Source organism: Rutidosis leptorrhynchoides, unplaced genomic scaffold (genome assembly GCF_046630445.1).
Source record: "Rutidosis leptorrhynchoides isolate AG116_Rl617_1_P2 unplaced genomic scaffold, CSIRO_AGI_Rlap_v1 contig73, whole genome shotgun sequence".
Taxonomy (NCBI): domain Eukaryota; kingdom Viridiplantae; phylum Streptophyta; class Magnoliopsida; order Asterales; family Asteraceae; genus Rutidosis; species Rutidosis leptorrhynchoides.
In genome coordinates, this window is record NW_027266867.1 from 44,617 (window position 1) to 67,166 (window position 22,550).

The 22,550-nt window shown below is 35.5% G+C and overlaps 2 protein-coding genes across 2 annotated transcripts; one reads left to right on the forward strand and one right to left on the reverse strand.

The window, feature by feature from the left end:
- Positions 1-8,514: 8,514 nt before the first annotated feature.
- On the reverse strand, positions 8,515-10,089 carry LOC139885053 (uncharacterized). The gene is given in 3 exon segments (XM_071869004.1): positions 8,515-9,792; positions 9,794-9,961; positions 10,003-10,089. Coding segments are annotated over 3 exon segments (1,533 nt in total).
- Positions 10,090-13,538: 3,449 nt separating this feature from the next.
- On the forward strand, positions 13,539-22,043 carry LOC139885055 (DNA repair protein REV1). Its single transcript, XM_071869005.1, is given in 22 exon segments — positions 13,539-13,762; positions 13,956-14,091; positions 14,317-14,432; positions 14,517-14,593; positions 14,769-15,382; positions 15,623-15,763; positions 15,956-16,088; positions 16,186-16,274; positions 16,453-16,503; positions 16,588-16,791; positions 17,207-17,326; positions 17,964-18,055; positions 18,710-18,779; positions 18,860-18,946; positions 19,203-19,286; positions 19,419-19,491; positions 19,777-19,845; positions 20,001-20,099; positions 20,177-20,472; positions 20,818-21,386; positions 21,664-21,724; positions 21,999-22,043. Coding segments are annotated over 22 exon segments (3,450 nt in total).
- Positions 22,044-22,550: the final 507 nt, after the last annotated feature.

The window sequence follows — 22,550 nt, forward strand, 5'->3', positions numbered from 1 at the left end:
GAAGTTAAATATTGCATGAACAACAATATTTGTCGTGCGATTTTCCTATTTTTACATCTTGTAGAGTTCCCAAACTCACAAGAATTGCAAAAACAATCCAAAAAAGGTGAAGTATTGCATGAGCGACAAAATTGTCATGCAATTCATATTTTTCACATTTTATAGAGACTACAAACTCACAAGGCATTCCATTCTTCAACTTCTCATTATCTCTTAGATAAGTGTTGGCCTCCATCAATCATTCACTCCTTCGTTTCATATTCGTTTAATTCTTTCTCTCATTCAAAGTTAATGTTTCAACCGATAGGATAGCACGCCAAGAACAATCAGCGGAAGAAGGCACCTAGAGCATTGAATTTTTTTGATGATCAATAGAAGAGAAAGACGAAAAGAGAAATTGAAGTCTACATGATCCATCTTGAAAATATTCTACAAAATCACGAAGCCGAACGCCAATAGTGCCAAATTTTTTTTTTTTTTTAAAATAGATACCATGCTTGATCTATATTAGTAGTAAAAACCTAAATAGGCAGTAATGATATAGAGCAACTTTCGATGAAAACCGGCAACGGCGTCGATAGGAGAAACTTGGCAAAAAAAATAATGAAAAAATCATCAAAATAAAATAAAATAAAGAAGAATAAAGATTAAAAAAAGATAAAAATAATTGAATAAATTTGGAAAAATGAGTGCAATACTCGTGCAAATATCACAAATGAAAAAACAATTTTCCGTCAAATATCCTCTCCGGAAGATCCACATTTCATCTCCCTCCACCAAAATTCACTTTGCTTCCATCTATTCTCATGACTTGTTAATTCTTATCCCGAACAAAAATAATAGAAGAAAAGAAAAAAAAAATTGGAACGAAAAAGAGTGTCCAAAACTGTGAACAAATGGGAATAAGTTTTGACAAAATCACCATCCAAATGTTATTAGATCTTCCCAAGTCGATTCTTTGACCAATTGACGGACCTCTCATAGTCAACTCTTTAAGTAATCGACGGGCCTCATCTTCCCATGTCTACGTAAGTGGTGAAAACCCGAAAGGGCAGTACCTACGTAGAGCCAATTTGCGATGAAAATTGAAAACGACATCACAAAAAAAATATGGCACTTAGAAAAAAAATAAAAGAAAAGGACAAAAAAAAACTCAAGCATTGTACAAATATTTCTATCTGGTCATGTCACTAGCTGTGTAAATTTAAATTGGGACAATTTTTTCTGATCGTCATCAAGAAAAATCCCTACTTCCAAGATCACACAATGTACTTGAAAAATCATCAAGCAGGGGGCAACTTTCCTAGATCATCATCAAGAAAATTCATGACGCCAAAGCGAAGTCTAAGATTAGGCCAGCCATCGTACTACATTAATCATTCTTTCCTCACCATCAAGAAGATCACGACTCTCCAAATAGACGCCATGAATGGAAAGGTCATTGTCCCTTTAGCGACGATGACAAAATAGAATTGAAGTAATCCCTCAGCAGCAATTAAGAATAGGAAAGGAGATAGGGGATCACTTTGTCAGAGACCTCTATTTGGACAAAAGAATTCAGTCGGCAAGCCATTAATCAGGATGGAAAGGGATGTTGCCGAGATACAGGATTGAATCCATTGGAGCTATTTTTCACCAAAGTTCATTGCACCCATAACATCAATCAAGTACTTCCAGTTGATCAAATCGAAGGCTTTCTGAAAGTGTTGTTGAACCCAGGAGGCAAATGATATAAATAAAAAAGCTCCAAGAACAGACTAAATATATATCATCCTCAGTAAGATGCCAAGCCTTTTTGTAGAAGTTAAAATTGAACCCGTCAGCCAAGATGCTTTCGACCCATCACAATCCCACACCACCCTTTTTATCTCTTCTTTAGTAAACGGTTCTTCTAGCCATTTTTTGGTTTCATCCGAGATCTTCTTAAAAGGTAGATTACTCATATTAAGGGAAGTTCTACTGGTGGGCTCATAATTTTTCATGAAAAATCTGACAGCTTCTTCCTTGATCGGATACGGCTCCGGGATCCATTCATCTTCTACCAATATCTTATGGATAAAATTTTGTTTTTTCCTCATCGAGACTGTGAGAATGAAATGTGTGTGTTTTTGTCTCTAGAGTTTTGTCTCCAAAAAGACTTATGTATCCTGACATTCTGCCATAAAGTAGACTATAATTCCTTTAAAGTAGCGGGCTCCTTCTCAGTCAAGGTCCCAAAATCTCTTTTTAGATCCAAGTTATCAATCTAGGTCTGAATACTTTTTATTGCTTCATTGAAATGTTTAATGTGTGTTCTAGCTATAAAGGTAGAATTGTCTTTATCTTTACATTAATTGCATTTTGTCGCCAATTCTATTCGGCCATAAATCATTACCCTTAATGAAATGCACGATCCAATGTCGTGATTGAATGAAGAGAAAGGTTATTAAACAGTATCCGTTCAAGCCAAATATTAGTCCTAGGTGGTATGATGAATTCACATTGAAACATAAATATGACAAAAATAAATGCCAAATTATACCTTTATCAATTACACCTTAATTTAAGTAGCTAAATAATTGCTACATAATTAATGTAGTATTCTAGCTTGAGTCTTACACCAGGAGTATCCATTTCAAAAAATCTTTATGGACAATCCTTAGTCTTTAAACTAGCTTTTAATTAAGTTGTGTTGGGGCCATCAATCTTTATCATAATCATTTCAAACTTTAAAATGGTACGTAAATCTTTACTGCTTCGTCGAAATGATACGTAAATCTTTATCATAATCATTTCAAACTTTAAAATGGTACGTAAATCTTTTTAGATCCAACTTATCAATCTGGGTCTAAATACTTCTTACTGCTTTGTTGAAATATTGAATGTGTGTTTTTAGCTATAGAGGTAGAATTTTCTGTATCAACATTAATTGTATTTTGTCACCAAGTCTATTCGGCCATAAATCATTACCCTTAAGGAAATGCATGATCCAATATCGAGATTGAATCCAAGGAAAGGTTATTAAACAGTACCCGTTCAAGGGTGGGGCTAAATCCACCAGCCAAAAGGCTAAATCCACCAGATTTAAAGCTTTTTGACTAATTTACCCTTTCTTAATTAAATCCACAAGATTATAAAACAATGTTAAACAACAATATACTGAAATCTTAATGGGAAATTTGACAACTCTCAATGTAATCTTCAAGCATAACTTCCATTGTCTTCACCTCTCCTACCTTGTATAAGGAAAAGAATGAATGTTAGAATATTAGATCAGATTAAGCGAATTTTAACATATGAAATTTAGACTACGATGAACGAATATTAGGATTTTTTTCTCTACAGTTGCGAATAGTTTTGGAGGTGGCAAGAATATTAGGATTTTTTTGTCTCAATGAAGAAGTTATTTGATGTGGAGCAATTGTCGAATTAGTCATCTATTCAATAGTTTTCAACTCTTCTTCAGACAAACGGCAAGAGGATGGATGTCATGACATATGACTAGATCCGTCATGGTTGTGTGTCATATTTTTAAGCTCTAACAACCAATTACCATCGCTTAGTCTCTTGCATTTAACTTCAAAAGGACAACCTATAAGTCGGCTTGATGTTTTCCTCTTACGAAGTTCTAACGGAATATTTTTCTTCATCCTATAGATACCCCTCTATCACAACCAATAAGTATATAGTCATCCTTCCCTGAACGCTTGATTGTTGTTGTATAACCTTTATTGAATGAAAATACTTTCACATAAGTGCACTAGTAGAAAATTGGGTTTACGCCACGGCACACGTCCCCACGGTCGAAAAACCGTGGCGTAAAGGTAGCTATGGCCACGATTTTTAGAGCGTGACGTAAAAAAATATTTTACGCCACGGTTTTCAGACCGTGGAGACTTATAGACTGGAAAATCGTGGCGATAGATACTTTTCGCAATGCTTTTTAAAACGTGGTTGTATAATTGGCGGACTTTTAAATTTTTTTGGCTAATTTAAAATGTAGATATGCCACCACTAAACTATTTCACTTCATCCTCTCATTTTTTTTCCGTCTCTCAAATGTCAGTCACTCTCTTAAATTTAGAGATTGTCTTCATCTCAATACTCAATAGAATTGAAGCCAACTGGAATCCCTAAGTATCATCTTCATCTCACGTTTTTGTCAAAGCTCTCTCTCTCTCTTGATCGAAAAAGTCTCTGACGATTTTGGTCAAAACTTAATTTGAGGTTTTTGTTTGTTATTGGTAATTAGGGGTTGTCGTCTCGCGCCGTGTCATCTCGCGTCGTGTCGTCCCTGGCCAACAGGGAAGACTCTCTCTCTCTTCTTCGATCTCTCTGCCTGAACTCACAACTCGTCCTTTTCTATCAACATATCTCTTCGACTCGTCATCCATCAGTCCGCCGCCGTCCACTATCTGTCGCCGCCACCAAATCTCATATCAATAGGTTTGAAAATCCGAAGGTATCCCTGAATTGATTTCGGAATTAGGGTTAGCAAAGTGAGAGGTATGATTTCAATTGATGGTTTCAAAATTAGGGTTTTGATTGTGAGCTCTTCTCTTCATTAATCTCTGAATTTTTAATTTCTACCACAGTATTTTATTGGAATCAATTTGTTGTTAAGCTTCTATTTTTTTCGTTATTAATCTCTGATTTTGGTTGATTTGGCTATGACATAAATACACTAGCGACTGTTACATACCTCTCCACCTTATTTGCACGACCTTCGCGAAACATGACGGAAGGTTGAGGTCATCTGACCTTCAGTAGACCTCTCCACCTTAGCAATCTTGACCTTAATTATGGGCTAAAGTAAGTAATGCCAATATATATATATATATGATCCCTGTATTGTTTTGACACTCCTTAGTGCCTTAGGTTATCTTGAGATGATATGAATTATACATCATTTTTTTCTTACTATATTGTAATCATCAATTGTCTTAGATTTTTTATTACGTGGATTTGTCTCTTTTTCACTATCGGGTTTCCAGGGTGGGCATTTCTCCAGTATCTATCGAAAAGTTCAACTTTACCAGCTTGTTGCTGTGGCTTTCTACTTGTTATCTGCTTGGGTAAGTTCTACTTTTAGGAACTCGTCTGTTCAAATCGACTTAATGTTCATCTACCTTGTGAGTTAACACTGATTTCTTCTTTGCTTGAAGACAAGAATAGAAAGTTCATCTATGTTGAGATGGTATTTCTTAAAGTGTTGTTTGCTTTCGTAGGCTGCTAGTAATAGTTTTTTGAATGTGTATGATTTTTATTAGAAGTTTTTGATTTCTAATCATTCCTCTGTTTAGTAATTCTCTGCTAAAATCTAGGTGTTGTGTAATGCTTGCCGGCTTGTGTTTATTTCGTTGACTAGGATTTCTGTTTTGAGCTGCCATTATATTCATCTATTGATCAAAATAAGTTTCCAGTGTTCTCTTGATGGATTGTCTTCTCGCAGATTTTCTCGTCTTCTGGGTTTTAATCATATTAGCAGAATATGGTACACTTCCTATTCTCTTTAACTCTCTCGCTTTGGTTACCTCCCATAACAATCTTATGAAATTCTGGTTAAAGTTGGGGTCTTTGATACAAATTTTTCTCTGTTTACCTTTGCCTTTCTTTATGCCGTAATGTTCTTGTTTTGTTCTTCTTTCTCCCAAGGACTCCCTAAAATTGAGCCTAATAGTGATTTCCAACATGTTATTGAGGTAAGTCTGCTTTCAGAATGTATAGTTTTTGAAGTTTTGAATTTTTTCATCAATGAATAAATAAGTTGTATCGTTTATTTGTCTGTTTTGAAGATTAAAACTCCAAATCTAATCAACTAATGCGAGAAACTTCTCGAGTAAGTACTGAACCTGTTTGATTTTATTGTAGTTTGTTGTCATGAAATTTAATATATTTGTTATCTTATATGAATGACATCAAGGTCAAAGTTTATAACATAACCCTCCTTTTTTATTTGTTTTTAACCAACAGATAACATAACCCTCCTTTATTTTTATTTTGCAGAATTGTGGTTATGTCACTAGAAGTGATATCTTGTAAGTCCCTACTGTGCAAATCATTTAGTATCTATGACCTCAAGACCACTTGGTTGATCTTGGTGTGTTTTGTATTTGCAGATTGTGGATTCAGTGATTACAGATTGTGGATTCATTTATTATAACTTCTTGTATGGATTTTATGACGAGTTCTTAAGAAAACATGAAAATGCTAATGTTTGGAAACATTTTACTGACCTCTTCGACTATTTGCCTCTTACAACCCTAATTGAGAATCAGATTTGATTTTTGTGACATTGTTGCACCTTGATGACCAACCATGATTTTAACTGACCTTAAATATGTTTGCTGATGTTGTAGTTCTTTGCTTGTATGGTGGCCTTTCACTATCACTAGATACATTTGATAATGTTCGCTGCCTACACTGTATACAGGAGGTATGTCATCTTGTTTTGTTTTTATAGTATATTTCCGAACATGTATCGTGTTTCAGTAGGCTGCACACTTTTATATTACTTTAGATTTCTTTCTATATTACAAAACCGTTACATTGTATTTATTTTGTCTTTTGGTCGTTATATATGTTTAGATTGCTTAGAGGAAAAGCTTAGATATTGATGTCGACTTGAAGGTATGCTATCTTATTTTTAACTGTTTCATTTATATCCAATGTGACTGAGAAACAATTGGGAAGACTGTATTGGCCAAGATGAGAAGATGGGCTCTACTTGCTATGGTTTACATGATATGGCATATTTAGAAACAGGGTGGTGGTTAGAAGTGAAGCTATTAATATTCATAGCCTAATTCACAGTATTCACAGTGTATTTATTTTGGTTTAGCTCATAGAAAAGAGGACATATAGAGAAGTTTTGATAGGGTGCTAATGATGTAAAGATGCAGGTTGTTGCATCTATAAACTGTTTCAGTTGTATATCTCTTTGGGTATTAATAAAAATATAGTTTGCATGAAAAATAATGATTGATCTGCCGCAAATCTATTTTCTTACAAACCATCATTTTTCAATTTTTTTTATTAAAAAACGGTGGTGATATGCCACGGTTATAAAACCGTGGGGGAACCGTGGCGTAATCAAATTTCACCGTTCTAAAACTGTGGCCTAAAGTCAAAAGAATCGTGGCCTATACTTTAAGCCACGATTTTTTGTTCTTTAGGCCACGATTTTCATGATGTGACCGTATCAAGATTTTCTACTAGTGTTGACGAGTTCTTCTCTAGTTTCAAATCTCATATTAGACGATCGGATTCCCCATTCTGCCATGCCGATGGATCTTTCCAGGAAAGGGATCCTGCGACAATATAATTTGTTACTTATAAATTAAAAGTTCTCGAACCACATGATTAATAATGATTAATAGATGAACAAATGGAAAAATAAATTGACTATTATTATTGGCTCAAAAAAAAAAATACGATTTGTGCTCAAGGAAGTACTATTTTAAAAGATAAAATATACTGCATCTTTCTTTGCCTAAGCAAAACTCAAATCATGCTTAAAAAAAAGGTTTAAAACTTTACAACTAGAAAGTGCGGTTTGAAAGACAATTATAATAAATTGTAAAGAAAAACACACTGAGCTATATGGCGTCACTCTCGTTTGGCACCAATACTGCCAATCGTTACGCTTTTCAACCAATCAGTCACAGATTCACAGCACACAAATATGATGAACCTAGCTTATAAAAAAGGACGACAAATCATGTTATCAAGTTAAAACACAATTGAATAGAAGAGACAAATAAAAGGTATACCTAAATCGTCAATGGTATGAACAAGCAGGAAAGTCCAAAATAATTTTATTTCCCTCTTGCTGCGTATTTGATAATAATTAGAATTTTAAGAGTTTAATTAAGACAGGATAAATTAGTCAAAAAAACATTAAATCTGGTGGATTTAGCCCCACCCTATTCAAGCCAAATATTAGTCTTGGTGGTGATGAATACATTGAAACATACATATGACAAAAATAAATGCCAAATTATACCTTTATCCATTACACCTTAATTAAAGTAGCTAAATGATTGCTACATAATTAATAGTAGTATAATACTCCAGCTTGAGTCTTACACCAACGATATCCATTTCAAAAAATCAATAATCACTTTATGGACAATTCTTAATCTTTAAATTAGTTTTTAATTAGGTTGTGTTGGGCCGTGAATTTTTATCATAATCATTTCAAACTTTAAAATGATATGTATTAAAGCTAGGTTACGGTCTGGATATGTTGAAGTGTGTTGAGTTTCATACATAAGAAGATTACTTCAATCAATCACTTATAACTTCATGAATAATCTTCGCTCTTTGAACTAGTTTTTATAGATTTATGGACATGCATGAATAATGTGTGCATGCATGAATACAATGTACATATAATTCATGGGAGAATATGGTTAGATGTTTGATGAATAAAATATATATATCATTTTCTTAAAGTCAAAATATACATTATTTTCAAATACATGGTATAGTACGTAGTTATTGAAACTCAAAATCTTATTAAGAATACAAGTATTATTTTGGCGGAATAAGTGGCAAATCAACTTCATCGCACCATTCAATACATCTTGTCTCAAAAAAAGAACTCTTAACATGATTAGGCCAATAAGTCAACCAAACTTGTCCTCCAATCCTCCATTTAAGCACGCTCCCTTCCATCTCTTTATTTAGTCTCCAACATATTTCTTCCCCATACTCATCTCTAGCAAACACTAATCCACCACTTTTACTAAAGTGTCTATTAGCTCCATTGTACCTATTCCTAAACCCACCACCACCAGCAGTAGTCTCTCTCCACGTGGCTATCTCGTGACCCGACACGTTGTCGCACAGTACGGATTCGAAAACGGCAACGTTTCCTTCGGCATCTTGGTCCCATCTCCAGTTATTGACTTTCGTCCTTGTAGACATCCTTGATCTAGTTTTCACTTGAGGAACTTTTGCTTTTCCAAAATCACCCTTCAACACCCTCTGCATTTCTACTTCACAATCTTCGTTGTTTGTGGACCGGCCCAAACTCAACCCGGATACATAATTCGAACCGATATCCGGTCCGACCCATACCCGAATTCTAGAAGGAAAATACATTTCCTCACCTAATTCCAAATCTTCCTCATCTTGTTCACCACCACCACTAAATCCTAGCCTTGCTACGTGGAGTCGTAGATTGTCGACACGTGCATTCACCTGGATGAACCCATCGTTGTCGAATCGAACCGAATATTCCAACTGAATAACTGCCTCGAGTTGCTGGTGTGCTAAGACGTATCTAAGGATAGACTCCTTTGGTTCCAAAACAGGAAATTTGTTTATTTTTTCACTAGACCGTATAACTTTCATTGCATGGACAGGTACACTGCCCTTTAAAATCCAGTAACCATGAGCCTCCATGCCGTAACAAAATCCATATCGATGACGTGGCAATGGGTTCAACAAAGCTTGTAACCCGACATTAACTGTTTGTCTAAAAATGAGCCATTTGGACAAAATATAACCTAAAGTCCGTATAAACGAAAGCTCAATGTCAACACCAACGGTAACTAAAAATGTTTTTAGGACAGGTGTGTGGTTCTTACTCGACAGCAACTCGACGTTAGGACCGTATAGAGAGTCAAAATAGAAGGACCCGACTTGACTTGGCGCTTGAAATACACATAGAAAGAACAAGCGCGTGAGGAATACCAAGTCAAAGAATTTCGAGAAGGATTCCGGTGAGTGCGAGTCCATGATCCACGAAATCGGCTCGGGCTTGAGTTTTAGCAGCTGCGAGTATTGTCTGGTGCACGCGCTGCTTCCGGTGTGCAACAGGCGCGTGAGAAATGATTTCATGGAGAAGTTGGAGAAACAAAGGGAGGTAGGGTTTGTCTGAAGAAAGTGGACACGTGTCGGATACCCAGATGGTCTTTGATGGTGAGTTTGGAGTTTGTAAACTAACCGTGAAGGTTACTAGGTCGTCGGGGGACTTGTGAGAATGAGATTAACAGTGCACTGAGTTGAACTCGCCAGTTGGAAGGTCATGAAAGGTGGGTCTGACACGGACGACCATTCATTTGGGCTAGGAAGCTCACATATCCATGACCAAATGTCCATCATCTCTCAATTTTGTTAGTTTGTGAAGGTGTTTGGAATCTGAGAGAATGTGAGCAAATTTTTTTTTCGAGCATGTATGGATTTTATAGAGGGAACATGTGTGGATAAATCTGCCTACTTGGGATAACGCAAGCCATGCACGAACGATCAGGAACAGTTATCAAATTAGTGGTCCTAAATTGCAAGTGAGATTGATATATATATATATAATATATATATTTCCCATTTGCATCTATTAATGTAATGCGTTTCGTTTTCTATGCGACTTTTTTGAATTTTTATGTGATTTTAAGGGTGTGTATTTAGATCAACCGCAGTTTGTTGGTAGGTTTTATTTTTGACAACTGTGTATAGATTTTATGTGTCTGCTGCATACACGTACGTCACGCTAAAATCTTAAATTAATGGAGCGGTTTTTTCGGAATAATATACTCTCATTGCTAACCTAGCTAAACTAGTGCTTCAGATAATTTCACTTTTAATCGTTCTTCAAAGTGATCGCATAAAACTTTAGAGGTCGAGATTTCATCTATATAATTAATCGTAACTAATTTGTTAAGCTTAAATCGAGTATGAGGACTAAAGAATGGTCTCATTAATTAATTAAATTAGTCGTCACTTTGAAAGTTTAATTTTGAAAGGTAAAGGTCCAATTAAGTTTAAAAAGAAAAAAGAAAAAAAGAATTACATTGCTAATAAGAAAAGGAGGGGTATTTACGCTTTTAAAAGCTAGCTCAAAGCGAAATTTGCCAACTTAATAATTTGGGAATGAAACTTAGGCCATATGCAGGACGAATTTGTAAATACTTTTTCCGTATCAAATTTTATTTTTTAAATTTATTTATCAATCTATATATAATAAATATATAATATGTGGATACATAAATTAATAAATAAATTTAAAATTGAAAATATTGTATATTTCGATAGAAATTGTATTATCTAACTAGTGGTGCTAATTAATTGTGTGAATATTGTTTCAGAATTGTCTGCATTCATTAACGTGTTTTGTAATTTTCCACATTTTTATGATTATTTTGAGGTTTAATTTGTGGATATGAATATTTGTACACAGATATGCAATTTAAACAATGTTAATTAGTAGCATTTTTTATTTTTGCATGGACTACAACTTACAAGACTGCATGGCGTGGAATCTTGTTATCTTTGTCTTTCATAAGAGATGCTGCGCGCTTATACGCGTCGTGCCAAAATGGTGATTTGTGTCTAATTTTGAAGTTCACAAATGTTTTAAAAGAAGTTAGTATAAATCGACCAGTGAATCCGTGATGTCGATAAAATTTGACATTTTTTTATTCTATGGAGTATATTTTTTCCGCTCCACGACAAGTGAGAACATAATAATAATATTTTTTTTATCTAAAAATGAAATTTAGCTCACAAATTTATATTTGGCGATTTTTTTTAACAAGCACATATTTTTAATCATTATATTTTTATTATTGTGATCAAAAAAATCTCGATGATGAAAAGGTTAATGTAGTACGTCAGCATGATCAGAACCTATAAAATAAGATGAGAAAATATGGATGCAGTTACGGAAAAGCGTCTACGTTTAAACGGGACTAATAAGGCTCACCACAAGATCTTGGTCCAGTGGTGTGTAGCTGTCGAATAGTTTGATAAAACTTCTCTCATTCGAGAAGTTCTTGTGATCATTTGTGAGCTAAGGTCATTTGGGTATTGTGTATCTGTATAGGAGAGTGTCTCAATGATTAAGGGATTTCATTTTCTATGATTTTCTATTTAAGGTAGAACTCTTAATGGAGAATATCTCTTGGTCCACAAAATCAGTCGAAAAAGCCGTTTTGTTTCGAGACTCTTTATGCAGTTAGTCGAGTTTGGTCGGCTGACTGTGTGGACCGAACATATTGTTCGACTAAGTTACTTGTCAAGCCGGATTCAGGCAGATCGAAGGATTTTCCACTACACTAGTTAAACTATATATACATCTGTGACATCAATCTTCTATTGACCATTCCACGTGGCATTATGTGACATCTATACACACGTGGCACCAACAAACAAATTTCAACACGATCCTTGAACCGGAACAGGACTTGTACAAAACCAGTTCAAGGCCGATTGAAAGTGATGAGATGGACAAAAAGTTAATGACGTACAGGAGAAGTGGATGAAAAAACTTGACACATGGTGTAAAGTGCTGATGACGTGGACTCATTAACCAGTTCGTTAATCAAGCTAAAGAAAAAAAAAACTAGATCAAGATCGGTTCGTAACTGTATCTGACTAAACTGGCCTTGACCAGATCTAGAAAACACCTAGATGGCATCATATTTCACTCTGCTTCTTATGATGGAGTCGACTACCGCCACTACTCCTCAGGCGTCGTCTTGACCGCCGTCAACATTGCATGTGCACAAGGAATGTTGGCCGGTGACGGCGGATACAACAACGGCGACGGAGGTGGTTATAAGAGTGAGTGGTCTTTCTTCGAAAATTTTGATAACCTCATCGGATCCACTTTCACGATCAACAATTACAAACCCCCCTACCACCGACGACGTCTGTCACTGAAACACCTCTGTCGGCGACGTGGCCGTTTACTTCTGTTCAAGTCGGGCCTCGCTCCTCAAAACGTGTTGCTCTACGGTGAACGAAGTTGCTCGACTTGATTTTATTTTTAGGATTCGTAATTTGTTTGTTTAAATTATAATTAGAGATTATAAATCATGAAACCCATGTTTATTGTCGAAATCAGTGAAGCAGTTGATGAAATCATAGAAAAAAATAGAAAAAAATTGTACATACTCGTTTTAGGACGAATTGGATCGGGTCGAATATTAATCGAATCGGATAAAGTTGCCGAAGGTTGTGATGATTGTTTGGCCCCTAATATTTTATTCTAATCCTCTATATTAAATCACCAAATCACATATATTATATGTGAATATGATTGGGTCGAGTTAACAGAAGATTGATAACACGTCAGGAATTTTATACGGTAGATATAATTTTATTTGAAATTTAGTGATTGTTTGTTAGAAAAAAAATTGTTAGTTAAATTCATGTTCAAATATCGGAAAAATATTATTGTCTCGTTACCACTCACCGTATACCACATTACCTTACAGTATTCTTTTCTTGAAATGTTTTGCAAAGTTTCAAGACCATGGGCCCATTCGCGGAGAAAAAAAAAAGAAAGCCACAGGCCAGTTCGAACTTTCTAATGAATCGAAATTTGCCGTAGTCAAACTCCACCTGATCCGGTCAATGTGATCGGTTCAATGAATCTGATCATTGATCAAAATCGTGAAAGAAAAAGCAAAAGGAAAAAAGAAAAGAAATACAGAATCTAATGCTGACGCACGAGTCACGACACGACGCCGCTATAAAATACTACTGGTAAACGCTTTCGCCGCTTCATTTTGAAACTCCAGTTTCATCTACACTTTCTGATAAGCAAAATGAGTTTGGATTCTACTTCTTCTCGCACCGCTAATTCGGATTCTGGGAAAAAATCAGCATCTTCCTCGAAGAGAAGCTTCAATTCTAATCCCTCCACCAACAACAAGAGGAACAAAAAGAGTAGCCCCAACCAACAAACTCTTGGCATGGCTTGGGGAGCCAATTCTCGATCCTCTTCTCGATCCTCATCCTTTCGTAAACCTGCCTTCTCCGATTTCGGCAGGTACTCTCTCTCTGTGTGCATATGCAATCGAATTGTAATGGTTCACATTTGGCGTGACATGAAATGATAATTGAATTTGGGTGGTTCTTGATAGTCCTGGAAATTTTAATTATCTGAGTGTAAGTGTTTGTAATTTCATTTTTATTTCACTATTATTTGAGTTTTGATTGAGTGACGGCTTCAATTTATTCAGTTACATGGATGTGAAGAATCGGAAACTTCATAGCCAGTTCGATGCTGAGGCTTCACATTGTGGTTCCAATTCTGGGAAGCCTATATTTTATGGAGTTTCTATCTTTGTTGATGGTTTCACAATTCCATCTAGTCAGGTTTATCTCACTAGCAGGAATTCTTGATTTCGATGTGGTTTAGTTGCTAATGCTTTACAAGGGATAACTTTTTCCAACAAGGTTTTACTTGTTAATTGATTTTCTGGAGTTTGAATATTTTGTTTTCAACTGGAAAAATGGATATTCGTTAAATTGTTACTATTAAAGGCAAGTTTACCTTTCTGTTTAGTCATGATCATTTTTGCTCGATATTGGCTGCTTCAGGAACTGAGAGGATACATGTTCAGTCACGGTGGGCGCTATGAGAATTATTTCTCCAAGTGTCGCGTAACACATATTATCTGCAGCAATCTCCCTGACAGCAAAGTTAAAAATCTGAGGTTCATGTTTTGCAGTATTATGAATTGAACTAGTATATTTAATTTAGTTTCACTTGATTCTTATATTTGGTATTTATAATTCAGGTCTTTTAGTCGTGGACTCCCTGTTGTGAAGCCGACATGGATTTTGGATTGTGTTTCTGCAAATAAACTTTTGAGTTGTAAGTTCCTGTCTACTGTTAAATCACTTGATCTTCATTGGATTGTATGATATATGCTATAATTATATGCACTGTTCATCAATTACTCTATGTTGTGTCTCTATATTTCCACTGTGGAGTCGCATTTCCTACCTTTAAAATGAGGAAATAATTTCATCGGCTTCCATTCATTTAGGGGTCCCTTACCAGCTTGACCAGCTCGCTAATAATCAGCCAAGGTTGTCTGAATTCTTTACTTCAAAAGGATCTGCTGTCTGTGAAGACACTTTAAATGATGTAACTTGTCAAGTAAAGCCTTCAATCAGTGTTCCTTCATTGCACAATACAACAGCAAACTTTGCCGACATATGTAAAGGGCGAGAATCGGAAGAACATTGGATTCCCGGAAGACTCGAAACTGAGAATCTATCCTTGAAAGGTGGCACATTATTGAATACAAATTCATCAGAGGATGGCGGCTCTATGGAAAATGGGGATCAAGTTAGTGGAAATATTGATGATATTCTTGCCCTTGAAAACTCTGACGCAACAATGATTGAGGTTCCTTGTAATTCTAGTGGCAGAAGTTGTGAAGTAGAAAAGGTAAAACACGGTAAGCAGTTCATGACAGATGATGGAAACACGATAAACGAAATTGAGTCTTGTCCTGGACAACCTCCTGCTCCTGTTAGCAGTTATTGGATGGACGATCAAAGTGTGAAAGCATCTTCTAGTTTGACTGTTGTTGGGACCTCTAACCAACATCATTCCACTCTTCATGATCCAAATTTTGTGGAAAATTACTTTAAGGTATGGTATAGATGTCATAATATTTCTTGAGACAAATGCCATTTTAGCAAATTTATTGAATCACTTATGATAAATCATTGGCTACTTCTGATGGAAGTCACTGAAGAGAAAAACACTTTTTGCTATTACCATGATGCTTGTTCAGTGGAAAGCGTAATTTTGGGTCGTCATATTCTTTTAATTCTTAAGAACCTTACATGGGCTAAACTAGTAACCCTGACTGAGGTTTTGTAATTGTAGAGTTCAAGGCTGCACTTCATTGGAACATGGAGGAATCGGTATCGGAAACGTTTTCAATCTGTAAATAATGGGTTTAAGTGTTCTGGTTCTAATTTGGATGGTCTTGCTAGTATTTGGAAGACCATTATCCATATTGACATGGTAATTTGTGTATTCTTGACTCTTGAAAGACGCTTTGTATTGACTCCCTCTCTTTGCAAAATGATTTTCATTTCAAACATTTTTTCAATTTAAGAGGAGAAATCCGTTGATTAAATGAGGTTTCAAAAATGATTTCCAATATAATTAGTTTCCTCTAATTTCCCCTTTACATGTCTGTATATACTACCCCAGGACTGCTTCTTCGTCTCGGTGGTCATCAGACAACGCCCAGAATTACAGGATAAACCTGTTGCTGTCTGCCATTCAGATAACCCAAAAGGAACTTCTGAGATTTCCTCTGCTAACTATCCTGCTCGAGATTATGGTGGGTATTTCACATAGTCATCTGCATCTCAATCCGTTTTACATCTGCTATGAAGGTTTCAATTTTGTAACTAACTCGTGCTTTATTTCGTATCTAGGAGTTAAGGCTGGAATGTTTGTCAGAGATGCCAAGGCTCTTTGTCCCCACCTTGTCACTTTTCCATATCACTTTGATGCATACGGGGAGGCAAGAGTGATTCTATTTTCTTGTGGTTTTACTGTTTTCAACGATTTAATTACTTTCATGAGAAAAGGGATCCGTGTATCTGATCCCATATAGTTTAGAATTAATACTTGGTTATTTTGTTTCCAGTTGTGGAATGGATTGAATTAAGCTCCTTCCGATATTTTGTGTAATTATGCAGGTTGCTGACCAGTTTTATGACATTTTACACAAGCACTGCAAGAAAGTCCAGGTCATTCTGTGAAATCCTTATACTTTTTCATCTCATTTATTTCCAATTTAATCCTTTTAATGTAGTTATTTTCTTTGAATATAGGCCATAAGCTGTGATGAGGCATATTTGGATGTGACAGATCGACAAGGGAAAGATCCTGAGCTTTTGGCATCTGCTATAAAGAAAGAGATTTTTGATACCACGGGATGCACAGCCAGTGCTGGGATATCTGGGAATATGCTAATGTCTCGTCTTGCCACTAGAACTGCGAAACCCAACGGTCAATGTTGTATCCCTCAACAGAAGGCAAGCATGGAGAACACAGCATCTCCAAGCATTTCTCACTGTTAAATTTCAGTATACATTGGCTACCCTCATTGTTCCTACAATTTAATAAGCTGATTTGTTTCAAAGTAATGTAAGTTTTTATTGTCTGGAATTTGCTGCTGGCAGTTTCTTATGTCTATATTGCAAAACCCTCTTTAGTTGTTTCGCGAAGTCTTAGTCAATAATGTTTTAATAAGTGTGCCGTATTGCATTTTTTCTACTGTCCACGTAACACTTCAGAGGTAATGCCAGAATGACATACACGACCCCTGTTTTTCTGGACATCAAGGTGGATGATTTACGGAGCAGTTAAATTGTTATTTTCATTAACGTTAACTTGTCAAGTTATGTTCTTAAAATGCTTGCTTACTTTCTGAAGTTGTGGCCATGCCAGGTGGATGAATACTTAAATCAACTTCCAATAAAGGCACTTCCAGGAATAGGGCACGTTCTTGAAGAGAAGTTGAAGCTACGAAACGTTTGGACTTGTGGACAGTTACGCATGTTTTCCAAGGTCTTATTTCTTATTTAATGCCTGATTTCCTAAAATTCTTAGCTTCATCTAGTTTCAGGATATGGTCAATCACTTTACTTCCAATGTCTTGGTTATTCTGTTACTTGGCTTAGTTTTCCTACTGTTTCCTTGGGTAACGGAGGTAATATTTTCAAATAGTACAGAATATAAAAATACTGGTGCAAGTATGTTATGGCCAGAACATAGATTTGTTTCGTTAGAGATCGAAAGAGCTGCAGATGATCACAAGATGAAATTTCTGAACTTTCTTGTATTATATCATATGGAAATTTCTAATTTCTAAACCTGTATACTTCTGATGAGATTTAAACAAATTGTGATTGGTGAGGAGTATGAACTTGGGATTCAGCTCTTCCAAATTATTGATTTCTGTTTTACATGGAACTATCTATAATTGGTGAGGAGTATGAACTTTGGATTCGGCTGCTTCAGGATAGAAAGAGAGAATGAATATGTGAATCAAATTTTGATTGCTAACTTGTATCTGCTAATCAGTTGGGATTTAGGAAGTTTGTTTCTTGCTATTGTTTTCATGAAATTATTAGCCATAGCGTATCATATTTTGTAAATTGTGTACTGGTAGATGTATTAAATGTATAGTTCTTTATGTCTACAGGATTCCCTTCAAAAGGATTTTGGAACTAAAACTGGTGAGATGCTGTGGAATTACTGTAGAGGAATTGACAATCGGTTAGTTGGATTATTCAGGTTTGGCACTTGCAAGACTTTGTCAAACTTCATGGCTGGTTCTGTGGTTTTTCTTATCTGATTAATGTTGTTCATTTGCTTGCTTACATTCTTGCTTATACATGGGCTTCTTTCTTTCTTTCGTCCTTCCATTTTCCTCAGAATCTGTTTGATGTAAGTAACCAAGGGCATCGGTATTTGGCTGGGGAGCATTATTCCCTGATTCCACTTTGACAGACACCATGACACTGCTACCTTTTATTTGTCGTAGCTAGAATCACTATTTGTTTGAACATGGTATTCAACTATTAATGTCCGTTAGGTTAAGTCAGCATTACAGTCGGAGGACTTCTTTTGTCCGGAAAACAGTGATGATTGATAGACAATTTTAGGTTTTGAAGTGGACTGTGATGTTATAATGCACGGGAAATAATTAGTTTCGTTCCCTAGTTATTATATAAAACTCGGGTGTTGGATTTCAAGGTTATAATCTTATTCTTGACTGATTGTTTCAATTAGCAGAATATGGATGTTATTTTGACATTATTGCAGATCCATTTACGAAATCAAATTTAATCTCTCTGTGCAATGAACCATTTACATTCATTTTAGCTTTTTCACTTATTCTTTTCTTGTACATTTTCAATTATTGTTTCTACTTCTCATAGGAATTAGTTAATTGCAGGAGAGCAAGTCTGTGGGTGCAGAAGTTAATTGGGGCGTCAGATTCCGGGATTTACAACATGTTGATATTCTACATCCTTGCTTTTTCACTGCTCTTGTACTTATTATGGTGACTAAACAGTTAAATGGTTGTCATTGCAGAGTCAATGTTTCCTCTTCGACCTTTGCAAGGAAGTATCCTTACGGTTGCAGGGATGTGGAGTGCGAGGCCGCACTTTTACCCTGAAGGTATGTCTTTTTTTTTCAATATAACCAACTGAATTTAGGGGGCTGTTATGGTGCAGATTGTGTTTTCCAGAGATTCATAATTTCTTCTATTAACTCGTTTAAAACTTTAAAAATGACTGAATGCTGGTGTGCGTCACTTTGGCATTCTTCCTAATTTTAAGCAAATATGCCTCATTTATTTATTTCACTGGTTTTCATCCTTTATTTTATGAACTAATGTAGATATTTATTGGTGTGCATTGATTCTCTTATATAGATAAAGAAAAGAAGAAAAGATGCTCAAGAGCCGGTTAAGTATATGGGATGTGGAGACTGTGAAAATCTGAGCCATTCTGCAACGGTAACAGATCAACAATAATTTACTATTGCTTGGTTCCATATAGCAAATATACAAAGAAAAGGGTATTTTCATCGTCAGTTTTTTGGCACTTGTACATGGATATATGGTGATTTATGTTTTAAATTGTAATAGGTTCCCATAGCTACTGATGATGTTGAAGTGATACAAAGAACGACGAAGCAGCTCTTTGTGTCTTTCCACCTGGGTAATGTGAGCCAAAAGTTATTTATTTTTCTGTTCCTTTTCAGTTCAAAATTGAGTCTATGTAATTTGAGCCCTCTATCAATCTGGAATGTTCTTTGTCTTATGTTATTTGATGTATCTGATTGTTTCTTGACCTGTTTTTAATTATGAATCCCATTTACTGGTTTTTGCCTCACCCATCTTCATAAATATGAAGTTAAGTTTGATGATTAATTAAAGATTCTTGTGGTAGAACACTTAATAAGTTAGGTTTTCTGAATAACTCGTTAATGTTTTCATCCCCCAGATGTTAAGGAAATTCGTGGTGTCGGCTTGCAAGTTTCCAAACTAGAAAATGCTGATACTTCTAATAAAGGTATTTATTATTTGACTTAAATTGTACTTGTAAGTAACTTGTTTGTGACTTTAGTTTGTTTTATATTCCTTAAACTAGAAATGGTTTGCCCCTTTGTTCAGTTCTTATTATGCCTGAGATGCCGATTTTTCTCAATTTCCATTTTTGTTTTGTAGGGGTTGAAAGAAACTCAATGAAGTCTTGGCTTTTGTCCGCTTCAGAAAGCAAAGACCAGTGTAATGCAAATGACGCTACCAACAATAGGGTTAATACTGGTATGTGATGGGGTTTTGTTGAAATGTTATTGAAGGGCCGTGTAATGTTGGTCCTACTAATTTGGTGCCTTGAACAGATATCAAGAGAAAGGGAATTATTGGATCATCAGGTTCCTGTCATATGGACAGTCCTCAATCCAATGAGGATGGTCAACAGGTTTTGGGTTTGCCGCCTATAAGTCACCTTGATATGGGAGTTCTGCAGAGTCTTCCTCCAGAACTGTTTGCAGAATTAAATGAAACCTATGGTGGGAAGTTAAATGATTTTATTGATAAGAAGAAAGGAAAAGCTGAAAATGTTGGCAGTACGTCTTGCATAGTTCCACAACAATTAGAAGGTGGCACTGCAAGCATCAAACCATTAGAATTTAAGGTAACTTTCCATTTACACATTTGTTTTAAAAACAAAGATGATAGATGAGTGGCTCAGTCAACATGTTTTTAGTTTTAAGCATGTACCAAATCTTTATGTGAAGCTATGATTATATGAGAGCGTATAATTTATTGAGTCAATTTTCACCAATCGCATTCTTGGAGTTAGGTAGTCTGATATAATATCACATGGGGAAAACATTTCTGGAATGAATAATCAAACTACATTTTGGACCTTGTTCATTCAGTTATTAGAGTTTTCAAAGTTGATCTATTTTATTTTATTCATAAATAGACATCAACATAACCCTTCATTGCTTGAATTCATGTCTTTGTACTAAAACAGATAGCAGCTAAAGAAAAATTGGAAACTTCTATTCCTGCAATGGGATCCTGCAGTGATACTCTTCACAAAACGGTTCTTGATAGAGAAGATTTGGTTCCTTCATCTTTAAGTCAAGTAGATGCTTCAGTGTTAGAACAATTACCCGAAGAAGTGAGACATGACATTCTCAAGCTACTTCCTACCCATAGACAGCCAGAGTGCCCTCAGATTATTGCCTCTGGTCCTCCTAGCGAAACTGAAAAACCATTTGACCAGGCTGCATCAATGGATTGCAATGTGAACGACAATCTCTGGATTGGAAATCCTCCGCAATGGGTTGATAGATTCACATCCAGCGATTTCATGATCTTTAACAGTTTTGCCAAGCTGTACTACAAATCAGGATCTAGTCGAAATTTATCTCCAATATTACAATGGATGATTTCCGAATCCGTTGATGTTTTGGAAACGAGTTGTAATGGTTGGGACGAAGCAGTTCACACTTTCTCTGAGCTTCTACAGCAGTTTATTAAGCTTAAGATAGAAACTGATCTTGAAGAGATCTATGTTTGCTTTCGTATCCTTAGAAGGTACGTTTGCATTGCTAGTGAAGATTTCCCTCACAAGACTTTTTTCTTGCAAGATATCTCTATTCTCCATGATTTCAACTTTTGAAATTTACTCGTGTTTGGGCTATGGGTGGGTGTGTTAACGCCCTTAAGATGGACACTAGATTTTTGATTTACCCTTCTATGAACATGATTTGATGGGGAAACTATTAATTTGGATTAACCTTTTACATTCTCTAACCAATGGCTTGATATTTTAAAACTAGAAAATGCTGACGAGAACTTCTACATGCTGCAGGCTCGTGTCAAAGTCGAAATTCTTTTTGGAAATTTATAATATCGTCTTGCCTTACCTTCAGGTTAGTACAACATAATTTTTGGTTCTTGCATAGAACTGTATGCATTAATGGGGACACTGACTATTGAAGATTCCATTTACTAATATGGAATTACAACAAAGAGTGATGTATTAGCATTGGCATAGTTGGCTGTCTGTTACTAGTTTGTTGGTGATTATTATATTTTGTAAACCAGTTAGGCCTTGAAGAAAGCATTGATTCCCCATGGCACATAAATGCACTCTTGGAAGATGTGTTTGAATTTTTTTCATCCGGTATATTTTTTGTCTTCTAGGCATCTGTTGGTGAAATGTATAGAGGAAGCTTCGAACTTTCATAATAGTTGCTATCAGAGGTGGCTCAATCGATTTGGAGGTGTAATGAAATAACATTAGAACGACAAAAGCTTCAAGGAATGTTGACTTTCTTCTGAAGGTTAAATCTTATTTTTCTAACTCTTGTAATACAATTTTATATGATCCGTATTTTTATTTTTTTTTGCAAATGATAATGTCAATCCATTTTATCTTTTCTTTGTTGATCTCAAATAAGATTTCATTAACAAATTTTTATTTCCTCTGAAATTTATGCAGCCAAAAGTATTTCACACAATTCATGTGGCGTTTATAGTGACTGAGGATCTAATAACTTGCTTCTACTATGACAATGGTCAGCTACAAGAGAAACACTACCAGATAATTTATGAGGTAATGTACTTTTGCAGCATATAAGAGAACTATGTCTATTCTTCAATTCCATTAGAGTATTGGTGTATATATTACGTTTCGACTCGAATAAATTGCTTGAACCTTTGGAAATAGCTTATTTTCGTGCAGTTGTAAATAGT